Source organism: Amphiura filiformis, chromosome 9 (genome assembly GCF_039555335.1).
Source record: "Amphiura filiformis chromosome 9, Afil_fr2py, whole genome shotgun sequence".
In the NCBI taxonomy this organism is placed as follows: Eukaryota; Metazoa; Echinodermata; class Ophiuroidea; order Amphilepidida; family Amphiuridae; genus Amphiura; species Amphiura filiformis.
Window position 1 is genome coordinate 44,140,392 of NC_092636.1, and position 22,923 is coordinate 44,163,314.

Consider the following 22,923-nt stretch of genomic DNA (forward strand, 5'->3'; position numbering starts at 1 on the left):
AATGATTGTTGACTTAACACGGTTTGGAAATAATTTCTTCATATTTTTGGTGTTATCTGTCGTTTACATATCCTTCCTAAAACACAAAAGTGCGAATACTTCCAAACACCTAAATTAACTAAATATTTAGGACATGTTACAAAACTATATTTTCTAGAATTTCAGAGAATACTTTAAATGTAGCTTGTACCGTTTTTGTGTGGCATCCTTCAGAAGTGAGCGGTCCGTTACCAATATTTTCGGTCAAATCTCCATTCTATTAACACGGGGAGTTGGCTAGCTATGCCTTGCCCTCACTCATATTTGACCGAAGTGCGACTATTTCTGAACATCTAACCTAGCTGTAATTTTAGGTCATGTTAGAGAAATATATTTGCTAGAAGTTTGGAGAATACTTTAAATATTGGCCGGTTATTTTTCACACAGTGATGTTAACTAGGCAAATGCCTATACTTCTAACATACGCTATTTGTAAAGGTCGCGCGTCAATGGTGAGAGCACTGTGTATTGTGTATAGGAAAACGGACAGTAACTGCAGTATGTTTAGTTCACTGCATAGAGACCAATATGATATGTTTGGTGCCAAAATAATCAGACGTTGTTTCTCTACTCAAATCCATCTTTATCATTTCTAATACATATCAGAGTTATGAGCACCCCGTATTACACTTTATAAATTTAAATCAGCACGAAAAGTTTGAAATAGTCAAAACCATGATTTCTGACATTGTATGTTCGACAATGAGAAAAATTGGTTCGTGTGATTAAAAAACAAATCAGCGACATTTCAAATAGCGCAACCTGACACATAGCTTGACAAAGTCAGCTTTTCATCTTTTGTATTTATACAACATGTGGTACAATCAAAAGTGCATAAAAGCACAAAAGTCAATACTTTAATTGTAATTAAAAAGTGCTACATTATTATATTAAACCAATTGTATTTGGTATCGTAATTGGTTTTCACCACGCAAATATGATAACACCAGCGCGGCTTCAAACCAAGTTAGTCTTTCATCAGTTGTTGAGGCAAACATTCCAGGCTGGATTCGACAAAAACCATGACAGTGGTCCTAGATGTGGACTTGATATCAAGATAGGAAAGGATATCTTACTAAAGAAAAGGTTTGAAAGCTAGCCTAAAGGCATTAATCTCGGATTAATATAGAGCGGGATGGCCTTGCGTACCTTGCATGTTTTGGATGGATTTTCTTTCTGCCTACTACTAGTGACTATTACTGGCGTGTTGGGAACGTAAGTAAGAATTTATTCTCCATAAATAAAAGCTGGTTTTAGATTTAAACAGGTCAACAGCTTATTGTATACAGCAGCTTAAACTTTATTTTAATTATACGCCCAGTTAATAAAAAGAATATTTGCAAGAAACTGCACTTACTCCATAACTTATTAATAGTTAAATATTTCTTAAATAAATTTGCAATCTTACCCAATCTTCATGATCCATCAAAAACACAATTTCGCCGAAAATGTCACATCTTTTTGCAGGCACTCACGCGATGAAGTATTTTTTAATTATTAACATAATGCTATAATTAATTAAAGCTTGCCTGGAAAAAAGTATGCAGATTTTTATTTAATATGAATGTATTTTCTCCAATCTGCTACGCAGTGATGGCATTGAGGCTAATTGATTGTTGAACTATCATATCAATTTGTAAGCGTTCTTTAGCAAAGTCATAGTTCATTGAATTTACAACCGTATCACAAAACAGGCGATTTGCAATTTAAAGAAACTGGCCATTGCTCATTGAAATGAAGCTAGTGTATGTGTGCTCTTTCATTTAATGACATAAAACATGAATCATGAAAATTTTGGGATTTGTACTGCAGACATAATAATTGGGCTTCTTTATTTTAGTTTAAGAATAAGACGCACGTGACTTTGTGTCTCCCAAAATAATGAAGTTTCTTTTTTATCAAAAGACCACTCCTGATCTTAATGTTTTTTCCACCCCCTAAAAATCCTAATAGAACAAAAACAAATAGTTACCCTGTGCATCTTCCTTTTTGTCTTCCTCCCAGTAAGGCCAGAATAAATTATGTTCGTCCCCACCCATTAAGTTTAATACTTCCGCCGTCACTGCTCTAGATTCCACTCAGAGAGTAAAACAAAACTATCTCGTATTTATGGACATATTTTCAGTATACATCATTCATCTCACTTTTGTAAGAGCCCGGCCACAAAGTACAACGAGACAGATGTCATCAGTTGTGTTGACCTGTACTTCTCAAGTACCACATGGACACGTGACAGCTCTAAGCCCGTTTTCCAGGAAAATGGTATTACCATGTGTCCAGTTTACAGGTAAGTAACTGCAATCACTCAAACAGCCTCATCTAACGCGACGCATTTCCTTAACCCCAATATGGTTGAACACTCAAAATATGACCCCTAGATACACAAATTCCACATCTTGATCTTTTATTTTTGAGCTATGATAGGCAGGTCCATCACAGGAAGAAACTACTACTTTTTCCTGCCAAACCCATACTTGACATGTATGTTACTTTGGCTGAAAGGAGTAAAATAAGCCCGGGACCACCACAATTTGTCCTTAAATCCAAGATGGCGCCCAAAAATTCCAAAAATCCACTAACATCCCTAAAAACTCATGTTTACAGTCTTCAACATATCATATCAGTTAACATTTGTGCACAACAAAAAATATATAATTCACTAAGGAGGCTATCATTTTCTTCGAAAGGGGTCCCAAATATACGGGGGGGTCATAAATTTTTGGAATGAAAAATAGGGGGTCATAAAATTTTTAATGACCAAAATGTAGGCAGTCACAAGATGACCACAGATAGTGTGTTTATTTTATTCAAAAAGACTGATTTAAATACAATTTTAGCTGTTGACGAAATAGGGGGTGTCGCAATTTTATTGACGCCGCCTTTTTGTAAATGATAGCCCCCTAAATGGACTCATCCATTATAACCCAACTCAATACGACTACATGTGAAAAATATGACGAAATGACACAATTAAATCCATGTGTCTTCCCAGCAAACACAAAACGTTTTCGACATCATTTGCAAAAGGTTATAAAAGGTTGTCAGAAAACGTTTAAATGTCGGGTTATATAAAGGGTTCATTAATGGTATAAAACGTTTTCATAACATTAAATAACATTTGTTGGTAATTTACTGCACAGCAAACACAAATGTTTTACAGAAAACATTTAAATGTCGGGTTATTTAAAGGATATAAAAACGTTTTAATAACATGGTACAAATCATTCTAAACATAATGTTATTTTGGGGTTGAAAAAATATTTTGCAGAAAATGTTTGCCCAAAATATTTACAATAACGTTTTTAAAATGTTTTCATGACCTTCATATAACCCGACATTTAAATGTTATTACAACGTTTTGTAAAAAACATTTTAAGAACATTTCTGTGTTTCCTGTGGGCAAATACTTTAACATAATGTTATTTAAGTGTTGACAAAATATTTGGCCAAAAATGTTTGCAAAAATAGTTTACAATGACATTTCGAAAACATTTTCGAAAACATTGTAAAAATATTGTTGTAGTGTGTTTTAAAACGATTTCATGACATTTATATAACCCGGCATTTTAATGTTATTAAAACGTTTTTACCTAAACCAAAACCCAAAATATAACTTATTTAAAACGTTTTAAAAACGTTTTTGTGTTTGCTGGGTTTATGGTCATAGTATAAAAAGTACTAAAACTTCAAAGTTGCTTGTATGTTCATTGAAGATCAAAATAAATCCATTTAAATATTTTGCACAACTGATTCAATCAGCACATTAGTTTCTCCCCCCCCCCAGTTCCACTTCTTCACACTAAGCTGTACGAAATTAACCAACATTATTGCGTTCCGTCCATTTTAGGGTGGTGACGAAACCGTACTCATTGGTCTGCTGCCAGGGATATACAGGAACAGATTGTGATATACGTGAGTATCTTATAATATAATATAATATAATATAATATAATATAATATAATATAATATAATATTATATTATATAATATAATATAATATTATATTATATTATATAATATTATATTATATTATATTATATTAAATTATATTATATTATATTATATTATATTAAATAATATGATATAATATAATATAATATAATATATTATATAATAAAATATAATATAATATAATATAATACAATAGTATGATAAATACAAGTACCACATTATCGTCATTATTTCCTTGTTTTCAGCCATTTGTGAGCCTCCATGTGAGAACCATGGCACATGCGTTAAGCCTGATGTGTGTAGATGTCCTGCAGGCTACGAAGGAAATGTATGTCAACACCAACAGGGTATGCAAATAGAGTCTACTTGAAAGATTCGCAAATACCTCTCTGAAAATAAAATTATGAAACACTTCTTCCTTGGGCATTGGTGTAGGGCGCAACTGAAGAAGAAAAAATAAGTACTTTCAATTGAAAATCTTTTTGTTCTCAAGCACGTCGGTCACGGCACAGTGATTGAGATTTAAGAGTAATTCTTAACCTTTTATATATTTGAATGTAATTTTTGAATGGAGGAAATCAGACCATTTTTTACTGTTGTGTAACGTGCTATCTAAGATTCACCTCTGTGAAACATAATTTGACTGTTTCAAATTCCAACTCTTGATCTTCTTGCCGCTATACGAATCAGGCAGGATAAAAAACAGTTTAATGCCCATAAGTGCTTCGATCAATGTTGTTTACCATTATCTGATTTCGATTCATACGATACATCATTATACCCACCAGTTTTTAACCAGAGTTTAAAGAAGAAGTCCTACCAGAGCAGTTCTTCTGGGGTGAACCAAACCTGCCTGGTTATCATATTAATCAGTCACAAGGTTATCTATGAATTTGACAGGTGCGAATGGATGCAATAACATTAAAACATCAATTAGCACCTGTCAAATTCAAAGATAACCTTTCAAGATAACTGATTAATTAAATAACCAGGTAGGTTTGGATCAACCTCAAGAACTGCACTGACGGGGCTTCCTCTTTAAGGGTAAATCATTGTAATGAGCTACGATATGCAATTTTATAATACGTGGTAAATGAATAACACATTTTAACAAAGACTATGAACATGTTCCTTATGTATTATATACTAATATACTACACAAATCATACTAACACAATATACCATTATGACACTTTTATATCTTATTAATAGGTGCTCACGTTGAGGAATCCTTATTTGGTAAGTTTATAATTTTCTAAAGAAAACATAGACTGGAGAAACACACAATGTATAATAAAGTTAAATTAAGATGAACTGAAAACTCGAACACTGTTCCCAAAACAGCTCACCTTTTTGAGCAAAATGTCTTTCATCAGAGTAATAGTAATTTGTTTTGTCTACTGTTGCAGGAGACCATCTTTCTCCATTCATGTTCAAGAGACAGGGATTTGGTAAGTCATACACAACTTTAATCATAACTGATTCGCTGATTTTGAATTATATAAAGCTATAGCTTATTTATGTTTATAGTGAACTACCGTATTTGATAAGTTTATTATCCCAACAACCTGCACTTAAGGATAATGCAAATGTTTTGCTACAGGGTGTCCCAGAATAAATTACCGAGTGAATTAAAATGTAGCCCATAGCCTTATTGTTCATCACATACGAAATTTTTTATTGGATTCGGTTGACTGGTTGCGAAGAAATTAATGATTACATAATGCGCGCATTAATGCAGTTCATTCCAAGTTTGATCAACAGTCGCTTTTATCATACTTGCTCACCGCTTCCTAGAGTTTGTGTATCTCATTAAATTTAGTCCACATTATATATTTTATAATCCGACGGTGTTATGTTATTCATGCTTTCACTAAAGATGAATAACAGTTTGTCCGAGAATACTTTGATTTCTGCAATTAGAAGTTTTCTAACTTTAATTCTTTAGGTAGGTTGTGCAAATATGGTATATTTTAACTTTCCAAAGAAAACTTGAGACAAGAATGACAACGATCAAGTGCTTACAGCTTTACGTGTGATTTTTGATACCATGGAACATTAATGTTGAATTTTTAAAAGATTTAAACTTTGCATTACAATTTCTTGGAAATATTCCAAAAACATTAATGTGCGTGTGAGAAATTTTTAAGCCAGCTGGAATTCATTATGCAATAATACTTTATGCAACATTTAATCAACATTAACCAAAAAAGATATTTACAAGTATCGAGTTTGAACAAAACCAAATTAAATGTTTTGCAAGAAACAGATTGTTTAAAAAGAACAAAAAGGATTTCACAGAACAAAATATGAAGCCCATTGACAGCTAACCACTAGTGCGCATCAGCGCATTGTGTTGAACGATCTTTCTTTCAAACTTGGAATGAAGTGAATTGACGCATGCATTATGTAATCGCTCATTTCTTCGCAATCAGTCAACCGATTCCAGTAAAATTAACATATAAGATGCAGAATAAGACGGGCAATTTCTCGACTTACGTCCAAATTCCTTTGTCCGGTAATTCTTTCTGGGACACCCTGTATACGGTATTATTTATATTACTGGTTTTCAGTGAGACGGGAATCTGTTATATCATTACGTTTCAGGATTCTCTACTTTCCTTATTTGTCATGGTGGGCTAGTTTTGACAGCTAGTTATTATGGAAACTTAATAGGTTCACACCACACCCTATTAACTTTCTAAATAGTTGGTGTTATACATACCTTTAATTGACAGGATGGTGTGAATGATGAATGAGGGAAAGTTTAATTACCAATTCAAGCTATTCGCCAGTAAATCAGTTTTGGAAAGTAGAGAAGTCTAAAACGTATTGGAGCACCCTTTGCTTTATAATGTTGAGTCAAAAAAACAGGAAAGTTGAAAATCAGGTTAACCTTGTTGTTCAGATACTCTATACTTTTTTTTCCATATTTCCATATCACATCTAGATAACTCTACAGTGACATCGGGTCCAGACGTGGACCTTCTGAGTCTGCGTCAATATGCCACCTGTAGTTCCTGGAGTAGAGATCATTTCCGTTCATTTGACGAGAGAGACTTCAGCTTCAACGGTGGTTGTACCTATACGATGGCTGCTGCTACTGATGGCACCTTTGATATAACAATTAAAAATATAGATTGTTCCTCACTGGATACGTGTTACAAGGTGTGAAGCCCGTTATCTCTATTATTCGTGTTCAAGATAATATCACTTAAATTTAATTTATTATTCTACAGATAAAGTATAAGATAAAAAAGGAACTGAAATAAAACTTGTTCAGATGCTCTTTGTTGTTTTTTTCTTATGACATCCAGACAACCCTCTGCATTTGGTGACATTTTTCGATTACCCACAATTAGGCTCATTATTATAGTATTTGTCTTCGTTCAGAACGTCATATTATTGGATACATTTTTTAATTCTTTTTTTTTTTTCTTTCAGAGAGTTGAAATGGTTCTTGGTTTTGACGTCATCGCAGTTGATGGTCCTGATCTTTATTTCAACGATATCTACATTGACAGTTTTCCATATTTACAAGATGGTAATTGCAATACTTTATGTTGTTGAAGTATAATAACGGAAGGCGTTTAACCAGCCTTAGGGCAACAGCCATACCATGCATATCATCTCCACAGTACATCTTAACTAAACGTTTTAATTAAATCAGTCACATAGTGTTCTACATGCGATTTAGAATGTACTTTACCAAATGTATTATCGTAACCTTCGCTTCCGTCTGATTCTTGTGTTAGCATTCACTATATTCAATGCATACTGATGTTCTCTGCTTTATGCAGTACGGAATATTTTAGTAGTCACCAACGGAGTAGAGATCCCACTTCTTTAGCCGAGCCGGAAATCCTCGAAGCTCGACTGCAGTTAATATCGGAGCCCGACCCCAAGCCGTTTCTTAGTCTAGTAATAATTGAGTCCGAGCAAAGTCTGAGTCCAAACGTGTCCGACTCCGAGCAAACTCCCTTAAAAAGATAACTTGATACCGATACAACTCGAGCCCGCATTAAGTAAGGCTTATTCTAACCCTGACCATCCGGGCCCTGCTTTAGACTACGATTTATCACACAATAGTAAAAAAGCCCCAACCTCAACTTTGTTGTATGCATTAGATGTTGAAGACTTAAGCATACTATGCATAAGGTATTCGATATTTAAGCCTGAATCAGGTACCTCTTATACCTAATGGATTATGTCAGGAAACATACAAGATTAAACCAAAGACCTTGGCTTCAGTTTGCACACATTGTGCTTATTCTAACCAAATCTTATCTTATTTGCCATGATATCAACAAGTATCGTGCAACACCAACCTATTTCTTGGTCTGTGTTTAAACCTACTGCAACCCAAGAATAACAATTTTATCATTTATTTGTCCGAGCAAACTTCGAATCCCTTAAAAAGATAACTTGATTCCGACACAACTCGAGCCCGCATTAAGTAAGGCTTATTCTAACCCTGACCATCCGGGCCCTGCTTTAGACTACGATTTATCACACAATAGTATACAAAAGCCCCAACCTTAACTTTGTTGTATGCATTAGATGTTGAAGACTTAAGCATACTATGCATAAGGTATTCGATATTTAAAGGAAGTGTCCGGCAATCACAACATTAGGTCTTATATGTTAGAAAAATAATTATCAAGCACGAATCACATGGTTTTATTTCAAACAAACTCATATTAACCATAAAACAAATAAAACAGCCATCTCTCAACACGCGATATTCAAAATTCCCGCGCCGAAATTGTCTAGAGCAGTGACGTCCCAATAGTTCAATGAAGCCTGTCGACAAATGAGCACAAATAACCATGACGTCACTGCTCTAGAACATTTCGGCGCGGGAATTTTGAATATCGCGTGTTGAGAGACGGCTGTTTTTATTCGTTTTTATGGTTAATATGAGTTTGATTGAAATAAAACCATGTGATTCGTGCTTGATAATTATTTTTCTAACATATAAGACCTAATGTTGTGATTGCCGGACACTTCCTTTAAGCCTGAATCAGGTACCTCTTATACCTAATGGATTATGTCAGGAAACATACAAGATTAAACCAAAGACCTTTGCTTCAGTTTGCACACTTTGTGCTTATTCTAACCAAATCCTACCTTATTTGCAATGATATCAACAAGTATCGTGCAACACCAACCTATTTCTTCGTCTGTGTTACCTACAGCAACACAAGAATATAAAATCATATCATTTATTTGTTTTTTAGGAATTACAATCAAGCAAATCGGCGACTACAAATTCCTTGAGAGTAACATTGTATTGGCCAAGTGGGATGGCAAAATGACCTTTCACCTGTCTGTCCTATCGGCACTATCTAAAGGAAACGTCGTTGGTATATGTGGTCCATATGATGATGACCCAGACAGTGAGTAGTTTGTAGCGTTTAACATATACCATTTGAATGTTTTCTTATTGCATAACAATAAATAACTTGAATTGTGACGTCATTGCCTGGCAGTGTGCTCACGCATCATCACAATTCCCATTGTTCCTTGACTGGCAGTATGCGCGCATCAAAATTTAAAATTCCCGCCACATCACAGTACAAGGCTATTGAACAGTAGGGTGGTTATATGCAGTTCGCTGAAGCATATCTATATACCAGTCCCTTGCCTTTGTTGATAAACATTGAGGTCAACACCCATCTATACTTTCAGCTTATGTTTTATGATTTCCTCTTATAACGTGCAATGTCATGTGTAGCTCAAGGTCCGATTGATTGCCCAAGTGAAACCCTTTTGATTGGTTAGAAGTTAAACAACTAAGTATAGAAACAGTAACTAATGTGTAGTACAATTGAGATGCTTAGTAGACGAGCCATTGCCTTTCTTGTCACCTTTCCAGTTAATAATGTGGCTTAAAATGGTATATCGTTGCGTATAATAACACCCGGAAGGTTTCCGTGTACAAATCCTTTAATACCTTGGCTCCTGCTTACATCCGCGCACAATTAAACTTCTATTTTCCCGCTCGCTGACTCCGATGTAGATAGTTAGCTATCGGTTTTCGCCATTTCGGTGTCTCAGCTGCAAAAGTACGGAACTCTTAGCCAATCAACATCAGAATTATTCAGAACTGCTTCGTACATTGACAATTTCAAGGGTCATCTTAAAACTTGTTTGTTTAATTGGATTGTGTGGGTTTTTTTGGGTGTTTAAGATTTTTGCGGTATTAATGCTATAATACCCTATGTATTTTAAGGGTGAATAGTGTTTTTAATACCTTGTGTGTTTATGCATGTATGTAATTAAAGATTCGACCAGTGACGCAACAATTATGAATTACATATATAGCTTAAGGGAAGGGGTATGAACGTTTGGACAGTATTTATTGTGGGACATTAGGACATATCAGACAGATTGAATTGCATTCTGAATACGAAGAATGTCCTTCTGATATCAAATAATTTTCATTTTATGAAATTTGCAATGTAATACACATTTTATGGCAAATCATTAAAAATTTATATTTTTGATATTTATCAGTACTCGAAGTAAATTTTATAAATCTGATGATTTATATTTAAAGTGTATGTAGGTGGGATGAAAAGCCGACAATCAATTGACAATTTTGACCTTTCGTATTGAAGATATGGATTTTTTTCCCAAAACACCAAAATAAAGAAGGTCTTTTGGGAAAAAATCCATATCTTCAATATGAAAGGTCAAAATTTTCAATTGATCGTCGGCTTTTCCTCCCAGCTACATACACTTTAAGACTATATCATTAAATTTATAAAATTTACTTCGAGGACTGTTATATCTCAAAAATGTGAAAAATATCAAATTTTAATTAAAATTAAAATTATTTGATATCAGAAAGACATTCTTTGTATTCAGAATGCAATTCGATAGGTCTGATGTGCTCTTATGTCCCACAAAAAATACTGTCGAAACGCTCATAACGCTCATTCCAGTTCCCTTAAGTCATTACATATATTTGTGCGTATGTTCATGATCAAGGACTCGAAGTTAATCAGCATGTCGAATTCCAATCATCAATGAATCATTCTGTCATATATAGTTAAGATTTCTGTCATTACCAAGGCAAAGGGTGTACTAAACCCCTGTGGTAAATTTGTGACTATTTTTGCATTTTTTCTCAAAAAATAATAACGCATTGGTAACAAAAGTTATGTATATTATTGGGGCAAGGGATCCAATTACTACACTGAAATTTCAGCGACTCAAGACAAGCGGTTCTGTATATATGATAGGAAATGAGGTACATCCTAGCGGTACCTTATTTCGTATCATAAATAACAAACCGCTTGCCTTGGGTCACTGAAATTCCAGTGTAGTAATTGAATTCCTTGCCCCAATAATATACATAACTTTTGTTACCAGTGTGTGATTAGTTTTTGAGAAAATGCAAAAATAGACACAAATTTATCGAGGGTGTAGTACCCTTAATATTCTTATACTCATATTCCGCTGCCTTTTCAGCTAAATCGATGGCAATAAGCCCCAACAAAATTGTTGTCTTGCCCTCAATCGACCGACCCTAAATCCTGAAAAATCAGGGTCGCAATTTTATTTTAATAATGATTTTTACAGATTTGTTCAAAAAATCAATGTTTTTCACTTAAGATTAATATTTTATTAAAAGGCTAGTCTTAAATTGGCTAGTCTTAGGCGGTAACTGTATTATCCAAAATGTTATTTCTTTATTTTATTTATATTATTAAGATGACCTGCAGATGAGAGATGGTGCCCAAGCTACATATGCCTCACAGTTTGCGATGTCTTGGGAAGCTGCTGGACCAGGGAGGTATGGTTTTAGATTTAAGCTGTCTTTAATACGGGCAAGATATTTTGCAAAGAAAGTATGTTACATTTTAAACCTCTTTATAACTATAGAGGGCACTATTGGCTTAGATTAGCGGGACACAATTTTACATTTTCTTATTTTACATTATTGTATATAGTAAGGTGTTGTTTTTCATTGAAAAAATAAATATTGCCTAACTTTCTAGTTTTGCTCTGCTGTAAATGAGGAATATCCATGTCAAGAGTATTCAAGTCGTGCAGCTGATGCTGAAGCCCTATGTCAAGTTATCCAGGATGCTGCGGATTTCCAAGCATGCCATAACACTGTGAGTATTTAGTAAACCCAAATAAATTTGGCGGGAAAAATTATGTTGAATATTTTACTACAATTTATAGTAGTTGTTAGTATTATCACTATTGTTATTATTATTACTATTTTAATAACTAAAATAGAAAACAGAAAAGTAAGAACTGCGTGTAGATTGCAAACTGTATATTAACAAACAACAAAACATTATTTAACGTACATCTGAAACAGAATTTATAGCAAAACAAGACAGACATGTAAGCTAAAACACCTAATAAATATAAACTTCAGAAACGGTTCAGTACAAAATGTATTCATAGGCTGCAAACATTTGTTGATGTGTGACACATATTTATTCATTGGAACCTATCATAAAAGAAAATAATGAAATTCTTAATGCCTACATAATATCGTGTGTATTGATGGGTGTGTCTATTTTTTGCAGATTTTTCCAGCCAAATATATCGACGAATGCAAGTACGACTTGTGTATGTTTGGAGGGTCTAGTGTTGACGAGTACATGGAGGCGCTATGCTTGTCATTTGAAGCTTATGCCAGGGAGTGTGCTTCAAAGAACGTTGTCCTTGATTGGAGAAGTGATAGCCTTTGTCGTAAGTATAGGATGCATATCGAAGAATTTTACCTAATTATTGGCACTTTTGGTGTTGAATACCATTGTCCACCTGCCAAAGAATTTTAATATCATGTTTGTTACTTAACATCAAACGCAAAATTGTCATTTGTCATATGATAAATTAATAATACAAACAAAAGGACATTACATGTGTTCAAAATTGTTCCGAAGGTAGAAAACAAATTTCGCCTTTATCAAGCCTATTTTGTATTTTGCATTTGTAAGGGGCTGTCAATTCTGAAAAGTGGTTTCCCAAATATGTTCAGTCATTTTTGTACGTAACAAAATTATAGAGTAGTCGGGCTTGTGACTAAAGTCATTCTAAATATTGGCCAAAATTGCCGTTAAAATCAAAGTTTCGTGCGAGCTTACTATAACATATTTGGGACCCACTTCTAAGCCCCCGTCCGTGGTTTTAACTCGACTGGGCAGCTTCACGTTAATGCAATAGATATATGCACAAGAAAAATCATAATGTCAGCCTTTTTATCGGTTCCAATTAATGGATACCTTTATGGTAAATAGCAACTTTATGGTTGATTGATTGATTGATTGATTGATTGATTGATTGATTGATTGATTGATTGATTGATTGATTGATTGATTGATTGATTGATTGATTGATTGATTGATTGATACTACCAATTCCATATATGCAATCATTCATATCATTATAAATTGTATTCATGTGAAGATGTGATAATGTGTAAATAAACCTGAACTGAGCTGCTTAGTTAATTGACCGATTGATTGATTAATTGATTTTTTCAGCTAAGCAATGTCCAGACATAATGGAATACACAGAATGTAGTAGCCTCTGCCCTGCTACTTGTCTCAGTTATCCAACTGATGCGATACATTGCCCAGATGAATGTGTCCAGGGGTGTCAGTGTCCGGAAGGAACAGTTGAGGAAGAGGGTGTTTGCATAACTGTGGAGGAGTGTCCTTGTCTTCACAATAGACAGAAGTATCCAACCGGTTCCACTACAAAGGTTGGGTGCAACCTGTGGTAAGTGATGTTAAAAGGCCGATATTCTCAAAGCTGGGCTTAAAGAAAGGTCAGTGGCGTCGCCACGGAGGCATTGGGTTTACCCAGTCTAAGCAAAGAATAATGACAGAATTCTGCGTTTGAGGCACAATGACTTACCTCCCCGTTAACCAACAAAGGGTAAATTTTCTTAAGCCTGGAATTATGGAAAATTTTGGGCCTCATAACTGCTAAATTGTTTGTCTAAAGTATATAAAAGTAATAAAGACTAATTTTTAAAAATTAATAAACCATTTTTTTTGCCCAATGCTGGGTGAAATTTAATGGATATTTTACTAAGTGTTCTAATTTGTAAATGTAAAAGAACTACTAAACAATTAAAATCCAATTTGGCTCGAAGTTTCAAAAGCAAGGCTTAGTGTATGTAGCACGCTCTAAACGTATTACACTTTTACAGTTATGTGATATGATATGATATGATATGATATGATATGATATGATATGATATGATATGATATGATATTATTTTATTAACCTGCACAACATCGCGGCCAAACGGCCGAATTGCATTATACAAGAGACAATAAACAAATATTATGAAAGAAATCAATTACACAACATAATTATAAAGAAAAAAAAAGAAAAAAAAGGCAACTTGGCATGGAAAAATAGCAGAGAGATGCAAAAGGGCACAATGGGAAGCCACCAGCACACAAGCTACTACTGCTTATTCAACAGATTAATGTAGTAGGGAATGGGGCTTTCAGCAAATCTGCTTGGAGGAGCAACATGTTGGTACGCTCTGATTTAGCAAGCGATTGCGCGAACTTAAGCGAGTGTTGTTCCCTCCTGGCAGAGAGAGAGAGTCTAGCTTACATACACTAACTGCATTATCATACGAAATATAATTAGCACCCAAAATGATTCTGCATGCCCTTTTTTGGACTCGCTCAAGTGTACTTGATTGTTTAACTGTGAGCGCTGAATGCCAAATGGCATCAGAGTATTCCAATAGGGGACGTATGTAACCAACGTAAACTGTGGCAGCGTCGTTGATGACAGCCTGAAAAATGATGGGACCAAGTTTGGTACCTTGCGGGACACCAGCACACAAGGGGGCATAATCAGACAAGGTTTGGTTATATCTTACACACTGAGTGCGATTATTGAGGAAACTGCAAACCCAAGGAACGATAGCCCCCCGGACCCCCAAAGCAATCAACTTTTCAACAGCTATATTGTGGTTTACCAGGTCAAATGCCTTGGAGAAGTCCGTGAGGACTACCGTTCCTACATTGTTGCGTTTATCTGAACCTTGGAAAAGTGTGTGCATAAGATTGATCAGGTAATGGGATGTTGATATACCACTGACATTCCCAAATTGATTTATATCTATGTATGGTTCAATATCATACACAATCCATTTTGCCACAAACCCTTCGGCAACCTTAGCAAAAATATCAGTAAGTGATATTGGCCTCATTTTATCAATAGTTCATAGTGTATAGTTCATACGTGCAGGTAACAAATAAGACGTAAAGTTTTAATCTTTTTACTTCGTATTACACTTTATATGAATCAAAACCTCTTTTTTATCTCTTTCTTGTCATGAACAGCATGTGTGAAGCAAGCCAATGGATTTGTACCAACAATATTTGTGAAGCAACTTGCGAAATAATTGGTGATCCGCATTTTATTACGTTTGATAAAAAGAAATACTCATTCCAGGGTCGTTGCCATTATACACTTGTTGAGGTATGTTGCTGTTTATTTGTTTGTTTGTAAAACTTATTTGTTAAACAATTTCTCAATTTTACATTTTACTTTGATTGTAAAAGTATTGATTTATTACGCTTTAAAACATTTTGCTTACTATGCTGGCAACATGGTTTCGTATGAAGTGTCAGGAAGTATTTGACCAGAACAAAATGTCCATTGATCGGGGACATTGACATATGTTTTCATTTTGATGAGCAAACGTTGATGTAGTGTCTAATTGTTTAGACCGGTGATCTCTGTGTCTTGGGCCACATTGGTCAGCGAAAATGTGTAAAGTGTGCAGAGGCCTGTGGGTTAGCATCATGCATTATAAATCCACAAATTTAACTTTAATTTTATACAAACTAATAAACGATTAGTGATGCTTAGCCAATCATTTAACTCTCTCCACGCGGGTGTCGACTGCAGACAGGTTTAGAAAATATATTTAAAAAAATCATAATTGTACATTTCATGATCATATTTGGAATCACCATTAAAAGTGCATTAAAATGAATACAAACAAGCCCAGTTGTTCTCAAAATAGCTCTTGATATATATCTCAAAATTTAGATTTTTATGTTGAAGCCTATGGATAGTACGCAGAGCATTAACTCGAGGGCTTAGAGCCAGAACTAGCTATGTCCATTTGTTTTCCTAATTACACGTTACTCATTTCGGTAACAAATGGGACGGTTAATCCTGCCCTCCATAAGAAAATGTAATTGACTTTGGTGTATATGCATGGTCACTTACGTCTAACTAACTGTTCAAGTGACCATGCATATACCCCAAAGTCACTTGCAGTTATTATGGAGGGCATAATTAACCGTACATTTGTTGCCGAAATGAGAAACATGAAATTGAGAAAACAAATGAACATAGCTAGCTCTGGCTCTAAGCCCTCGATCAGTGCTAGACCCTATATATATGTTTTTCCTGATTTTTAATTTAGGATTACGTTGGGAACACAATGCAAATCACAGGTGAAACGCTAGATTGCGGTAGTGGTGGAACAGTGTCATGCACACATAGTATAAACATCCTTGTGAATACTACCGAGGTGACACTTCTGAGGAATAATGAGGTCTCTATCAATGGTGCCCAAGTTGAAATTCCATTTGAAAACTACTTTGTATCCATCCGACGAGCTACTTCAACGTTTATTATTGTAGAGAGTTTTGGTTTGCGGGTGAAATGGGACGGTATGGACAGATTATACATAACATTGACGCCATTTTATATGGATAAGGTATTTAGTATAGTCCCGTTTTCGGTAATTGACCTTTTCGGGAAATCCCATAAGCCTTTGTGGGAAGACCTGTGATATCATCACGCCGATGCGCACATCGTTACTGTGCACTTCACGGCTTTGAAATGCGCAGAAATGTTCGCTAAACGATGTGCATGTGCACATCGGCGTGACGTCAAATGACGACATATCAGGTCTAACCGCAAAAGCTAATGCGATTTACCGCAAAGGTCAATTATCTATATCTTTGCAAAGCGCGTCTTTGTCGAAGCGCATATATCAATGGCGCAAGATGAAATGTGCAGCAACAATGTGCGATGTATGTGGCTCATGCACATGCTCTGTTAATTTCGCAAAACTCTAATAAAAATAATTAATAACAAATGGTCGTTTTCCTTCAAGCGGGTGTTGCGAAAATTTAACACCATCTTTTTAATGTATGGTTCAACAGATATCAACAAGTATATTACGTTTAGCGCTTTGCTAATTTTAATCTGCATAATTAATTAGAGGCTATTAGAGTTCATTTAAATTTTCAAAATATTAATTATGTAGAATATGCTACAAAATGCTAAACACAAATTACTTCTATTGTGCTTGCACTACATATATATATATATCACGGTATGACAAGGCTCAGCCAGATAGTCCTTATAGATACTTGACAAATTGACTTTACATAATTTGGTTTGTCAAATTGTTTGGTTTGTCAAATTTATTGTCAAATTTATTGTCAAATTTATTGTAGAATTTATTGTAAAATTTTCATTTTACAACTTTTGACATTTTTACATTACCATAGAAGTGTAATATTTACAACTTACAATTATATCTTCATTTTAGGTTCGGGGATTATGTGGCACATATGACGGTGACCAAAACAACGACTTCTTCACACCTTCTGGCGATATTGAAACGGACAAAGAAAATTTTGTTCAAAAGTTTACTCTCGATCCGTTATGTCAAGAGACTATCATAGATTACAATCTGCACCCGTGTGATCTCAATTCGCAAATGAATATATATGCTCTTGAAAAATGCGCCATCATCAATTCCGATATTTTCAGACCATGTCATGGTAGCTCGGATCCACAAGTACATTATGAAATTTGTAGGTACGATGTGTGCGGATGTCAATCGGATACAGTCGATCACTGTTTATGTAATGCCATATCTGCATATTCGAACGAGTGCGCCAATTCGGGGGTCTTTATAGACTGGCATGAACATCAGCTGGTATATGACGTTTGTGGTAAGTTCAATTTGAAAGTAAGACATTTTCGACAAAGTACTAGAATGGTTTTGTAAATTGTTAGGCACGACATATTTTTTGGTCCTATACCGCTATCGGTGCCCAAAGATGTACCAATGGCACTTTTCATCGTACCCTGGACATTTGTACAGTGCATTCGTGCATTTAAATTAAGAACGGTAACACTATGCAGCTGTTAAATATTATGCTGAATAAAATTTATTAAATCTCCAGGGAGTGATGTTAAGAGTCATCAGTACCTAACCAGGCACTGATAATTCTATAGGACAAAATTCGATGTGGTGCCTTATAAACTGATTAGTAGATAATTAAATCTGGTCAACCAGAAAAACTCACTTTTTGGTCAGATGGAATCACCGACGTTTCGGCCAAAACCTTTGGCCTTCAGCTGGGTGGATGATTTAGGGTCATCCGAGGTCAATCATCCACCCAGCTGAAGGCCAAAGGTTTGGGCCGCAACGTTGGTGATTCCATCTCACCAAAAGTGAGTTTTTCTGGTGGACCAGATTTAATTATCTACTAATTGATCAAATCCCAGATGACTGCAAGTATACACAGTCTTATAAAGTGATATTTATGGCAGTAAAGTTGCCGCAGCTATTCATTTACAAAGAATAATATTGCAACCACTAACACTGTGTATACTCTTATTAATCTGGGAGAAGGTTCAAATTGTGATTATTCAAATCTGGTCACCCAGATACTAACATTTTTGTTAGATGGAATCACCGATGATGCGATCAAACCTTTGGCAACCAAAACCTTGTTCAATTGAGTGGATGACCTAAGTTAGCCGGCTGACACTAGCACTAAAAAACCCAGAAAGTATAAATTTTAGGCAAGACAGGTCCAGACCTTGCGACCTTAGACAAAGAACGTCCAGGTATCCTCCGGGGGCACACCAACTTTGGAGGTGACGCGTATGTAGGGCTGTTAAGACCCCCATTTTTAGCATCGCTGTCACCCAAAGACCCCATATTATTTTACGAACACATGCTCTGTCACCCGAAGACCCCTTTTTTTCTATTTGATCTGTCACCCAAAGACCCTTACAAGTTCAATGAAACTATGAAATTTGAAGCCATTTAGAACTAGAAATTCGATTTTCGAGGTTTTTGTGGTGCTGTTTCGGCTCTCACCCAAAGATTCCATTTAAAAAAGGTCATGTTCTCACCCAATGACCCCCATATTTTTTAAATTTTGCTCTCACCGAATGCCCAAAATCATGCTCTCACCCAATGACCTCATATTTTTTACATTTTGCTCTCACCGAATGCCCCTTAGTGCGAAAGTGCCAGCCACACACCTATATCCATTTCATATTGAAGTGCCCCCCCGGGTATCCTATTATATTAGTCCATGAATCGGTTTGTAGTGTACACCCAGCTGAAGATCAAGGTTTTGGTCGCAACGTCAATCAGTCCATCTAACAAAAACGTGAGCTTCTGTTTGACCAGATTTAATGAACAACAAGTTGCTATCATTGATTATCAGGATTTGTAGCGCAAGTTTATGTTTCATTTTTGTTATCCCGTTTGTAGAAATCACATGTCCACCTGGTCAATTGTACAGCCAATGTGGCCCAACTTGTGGTCAGACATGTCGTGATCTTGCCTACGATTGCGTAGAAGGTGACGATTGTACTGATGGTTGCAATTGTCCTGAAGGTTTGGTATTGAATGATGCAGGACAATGTGTGTTAATAATGACATGTCCATGTTTCTACGCCGATCAATCTTATCCAATTGATACAGTAATTCAGCTGCCATGTAAAGAATGGTGAGTTCAAATTGTTGTCAAAATCTTGTAATGAGTTTGTGCTTATAAATGTATGGTGACATGGCCAGTGATGGTTGTGACCAAGTTAGATCAAAAACGGTTTAAGTATGTGAGTACTAGAGCAAATATAAATATCGACAGGAGAGGAAAGAAGAATGAAAGGGAGAAGAAGATACTGTACGATAAAAGACACAGCCGTGACTAATGTCACGGCTGTGTAATAAATAGCAAAAGCTGACTACCAAAAAAGAACAATGTACATAACTGAACACGGTTATATAACCCATTGACCCGTCACGGTCATGTACTACCCTTGGCTAATGTATGACATCATGTTTAGGGGACCAGCTTAGTGACATAATAAAAATCAAGGTGTGAATTGAAAATGCACATTTTTTAAGGCAGTGGTAATGTCAAAGTTATTTACAAGTATCGTCAAAAGAGGTTCAACACCACTAATTCTCTATAACACAGTTTTCAATAGAAACATAGGTAATTTCAAGCACAATTTCTCATACATGGAACGCTCACAATGAAAAGACATTATTATCAATATGATGACGTGATACTTTTTTGTTTTCAACCACTGAGGTGTAAAGACCACAATTTTAAAGTGCGCCCTCCTTTATTGGGACTAAATAGGAGCACGCAGGCTGGGTGGAAAAATCGATGTGCAGCGGATAAATTTGGGGTAATTTTTCATCAAAACTGTAAAATAATAATAGAAAACATATCATTTCTGCATTAAACACTGAAATTTAGCAAATTTTTGGCTATACAGCTTGGTATTTTTCAATTGTTTTTAAGCACCATCTTCAGATAGCATGCACGAAAATAGTCCCTCTCTTTTTTTCAAGCACTGTCCATATCTAATTAGTGGTATTTAACCAAGAGCATAGTGCTTTGCTCTTGGATGTATCAATTAACATTCTGTAAAAATGTAGAATAATTTAATAAACAACATCGGTTGATCATAATTTTTCCAACTGAAACAGATATCTTTACCGGGGGTATGAAAAATACCTCAAAATTCCCTTCTTTCTTCTCTACATTTTTTAATATTTAGCACGTGTGCAAATGGAACATTTAACTGTGTTGACATTGAGGGAGACTGCGACATAGAGGAATCGTGTCCAAACAATTTACAATTTACCTACTTCGCTACCCAGTGTCCAATTACATGCGAGAACTACCATTTGTTTGTAGCAGATGCGGTTGCATGTACAGCTGAACCTCAACCAGGCTGCGTCTGCCAGGAAGGATTTGCATTACTTGTAAGACATCCATTACATTAATCAAGATACAAAGATTGATACAGTATGCTATATGGATGAATAATTCGTCTGAGGTTGGATAAACGTAAATTTAACCGAGGAGGCACAACCTAGCCCAATATTTGTATTTACGTTTTATGTACCATAATGAACAATCAAATAACGCGAAGGCTATTTGAATACAGTACTATAATCTTGGGGGTAATAGGATACATGATAATGGTCATTTCCAGTGGGATGAAAATGATCTATTAACAAGTAAATGTGGTTGTATACTTGCATAAAAGTTCATGAATCTGTTTTACGGAGCCGCATATTCATGCCTTATCATATTTTGTGAAGACAAGCATCCATCACCCCCACATAAACACACCCCACCACCACATACACACTCCCAACCTGCATCCACCACACACCCCCACACACAAATAACCAAATGTCCAGTTATGTCCTTTTTTCAGAACGATACTTGTATCCCGCCAATTGAGTGTCCATGTTTCCACGATGGTCGTAGCTATAACAGTGGTGACGAGATGTTTCCAGATGATTGCAATTCTTGGTAAGATCGTTATCCCTAACACCAAACGCGTATCCCTCCCGATGATATTAAATAATCCAGGTTGAGGGTATCAGTTCGATTTTGCGACATCCGTTTTATTTTAATCAAAAATATCACATCGAAACGTTTAGTTGTAATAAACGTTTCAAGCTCTAGTCTAGACAATATTGAAAGGTTACGGCATTTTTTTTTCATAGCACATGCAGAGGAACTCGGTGGGACTGCACAAAAGAGCCCTGTTCAGGTAAGTAAAGAAGCATGTAGTTTAAGTCAAAGTGGCATTTCTATCCGTATTCCGCTGCTTAAGCCTCGTATCATACCTAAATGATTGGTCACAAAAGCTGCCCGTTATTTATGTTATAAGATTGAATAAATTTCATTTGCACAAAGCCAGAAAATGGACGGTTTCATCTATCCGGAAGTTTAGATCAACCATCATCATTCTGAAGATGTCTATCGACAATTATAAACGAAATCGTCAATCGTGAGTTAAAATCTGGATTTGTGCAGGAGAAATGTATTCAGTCGGCTTATCTACAAACCTGATTAATCTATAATTCAGCAATTATTATAAAATTGTCCTTAGCACAACTAAGTGACTACTACATGTAAATCATTATTTTACAGCTATATGTTCAGTAGTCGGTGAAGGTCACTACCAAACCTATGATGGCGTACAGTATTCATTCATTGGTGATTGTCGTTATATTTTCACGGAACACGCCAATGGAGAATTTGCCGTGGTTGTAGAAGCGGTCGAATGTGGAGCCGAAGGTGTAACGTGCACCAGAGCTATAGAAACTTATATCGGATCATCCAAAGTTTATTTTATTAGAGATGCTGATGTAATGGTAAATGACGTACCAATAACGATACCCAAGTATTATTCTAATTTCATGATTGAACAGGCTGGATTCTTCACCATAGTTACTTCTGATATAGGATTTCGCGTCATGTGGGACGGAGGTAAGTGACTTTGCGGTTCACTTTAATTCACCGTTAACAATTCTTCAACCGAAAGATATGTAAGGATATGCGTAAATACCAATTGCACATCAGATGCTTTGCTATACATATCAATTGCCCTTTCTGATTACGCGCCACTATATTCTACAATATTTTGTGTTGGGTCATTGTGATTCCAAATCCTTACTACTCCTATGGAAGATACGACCTTAATCTACCACACAGATGGTGTAGATATCAAATGGAGTCACCCTTTCAGGTACTCCATTTGAAATTCATAATCCCCTGTGTGGAAGATTAAGTTGTGGAATATTACGGTCTTATGGTGATGTATGGGTTT

At 35.5% G+C, this 22,923-nt stretch overlaps 1 protein-coding gene across 1 annotated transcript; it reads left to right on the plus strand.

Annotated features, from left to right (window-relative positions):
* Nucleotides 1-976: 976 nt before the first annotated feature.
* Nucleotides 977-21,079, plus strand: LOC140160095 (SCO-spondin-like). Its single transcript, XM_072183369.1, has 17 exons — nucleotides 977-1,125; nucleotides 2,193-2,326; nucleotides 4,236-4,337; nucleotides 5,203-5,229; nucleotides 5,400-5,441; nucleotides 6,941-7,158; nucleotides 7,435-7,534; nucleotides 9,231-9,389; nucleotides 11,713-11,849; nucleotides 12,000-12,119; nucleotides 12,546-12,711; nucleotides 13,506-13,743; nucleotides 15,339-15,477; nucleotides 16,436-16,732; nucleotides 17,576-17,984; nucleotides 19,547-19,784; nucleotides 20,851-21,079. Exons 1-17 carry the CDS (start codon nucleotides 977-979, stop codon nucleotides 21,077-21,079), a joined length of 2,904 nt encoding a protein of 967 aa, XP_072039470.1.
* The last annotated feature ends 1,844 nt before the right edge of the window (nucleotides 21,080-22,923 follow it).

What these genes read in the sequence shown, in the direction of transcription:
- LOC140160095 (XM_072183369.1), top strand. Translation starts at nt 977, where the DNA reads ATGATAACACCAGCGCGGCTTCAAACCAAGTTAGTCTTTCATCAGTTG. An exon ending in TCCAAGCATGCCATAACACT is followed by an intron (nt 12,120 to 12,545) that starts GTGAGTATTTAG and finishes TATTTTTTGCAG; the next exon opens with ATTTTTCCAGCCAAATATAT. An exon ending in CAGCTGCCATGTAAAGAATG is followed by an intron (nt 19,785 to 20,850) that starts GTGAGTTCAAAT and finishes TTTAATATTTAG; the next exon opens with CACGTGTGCAAATGGAACAT.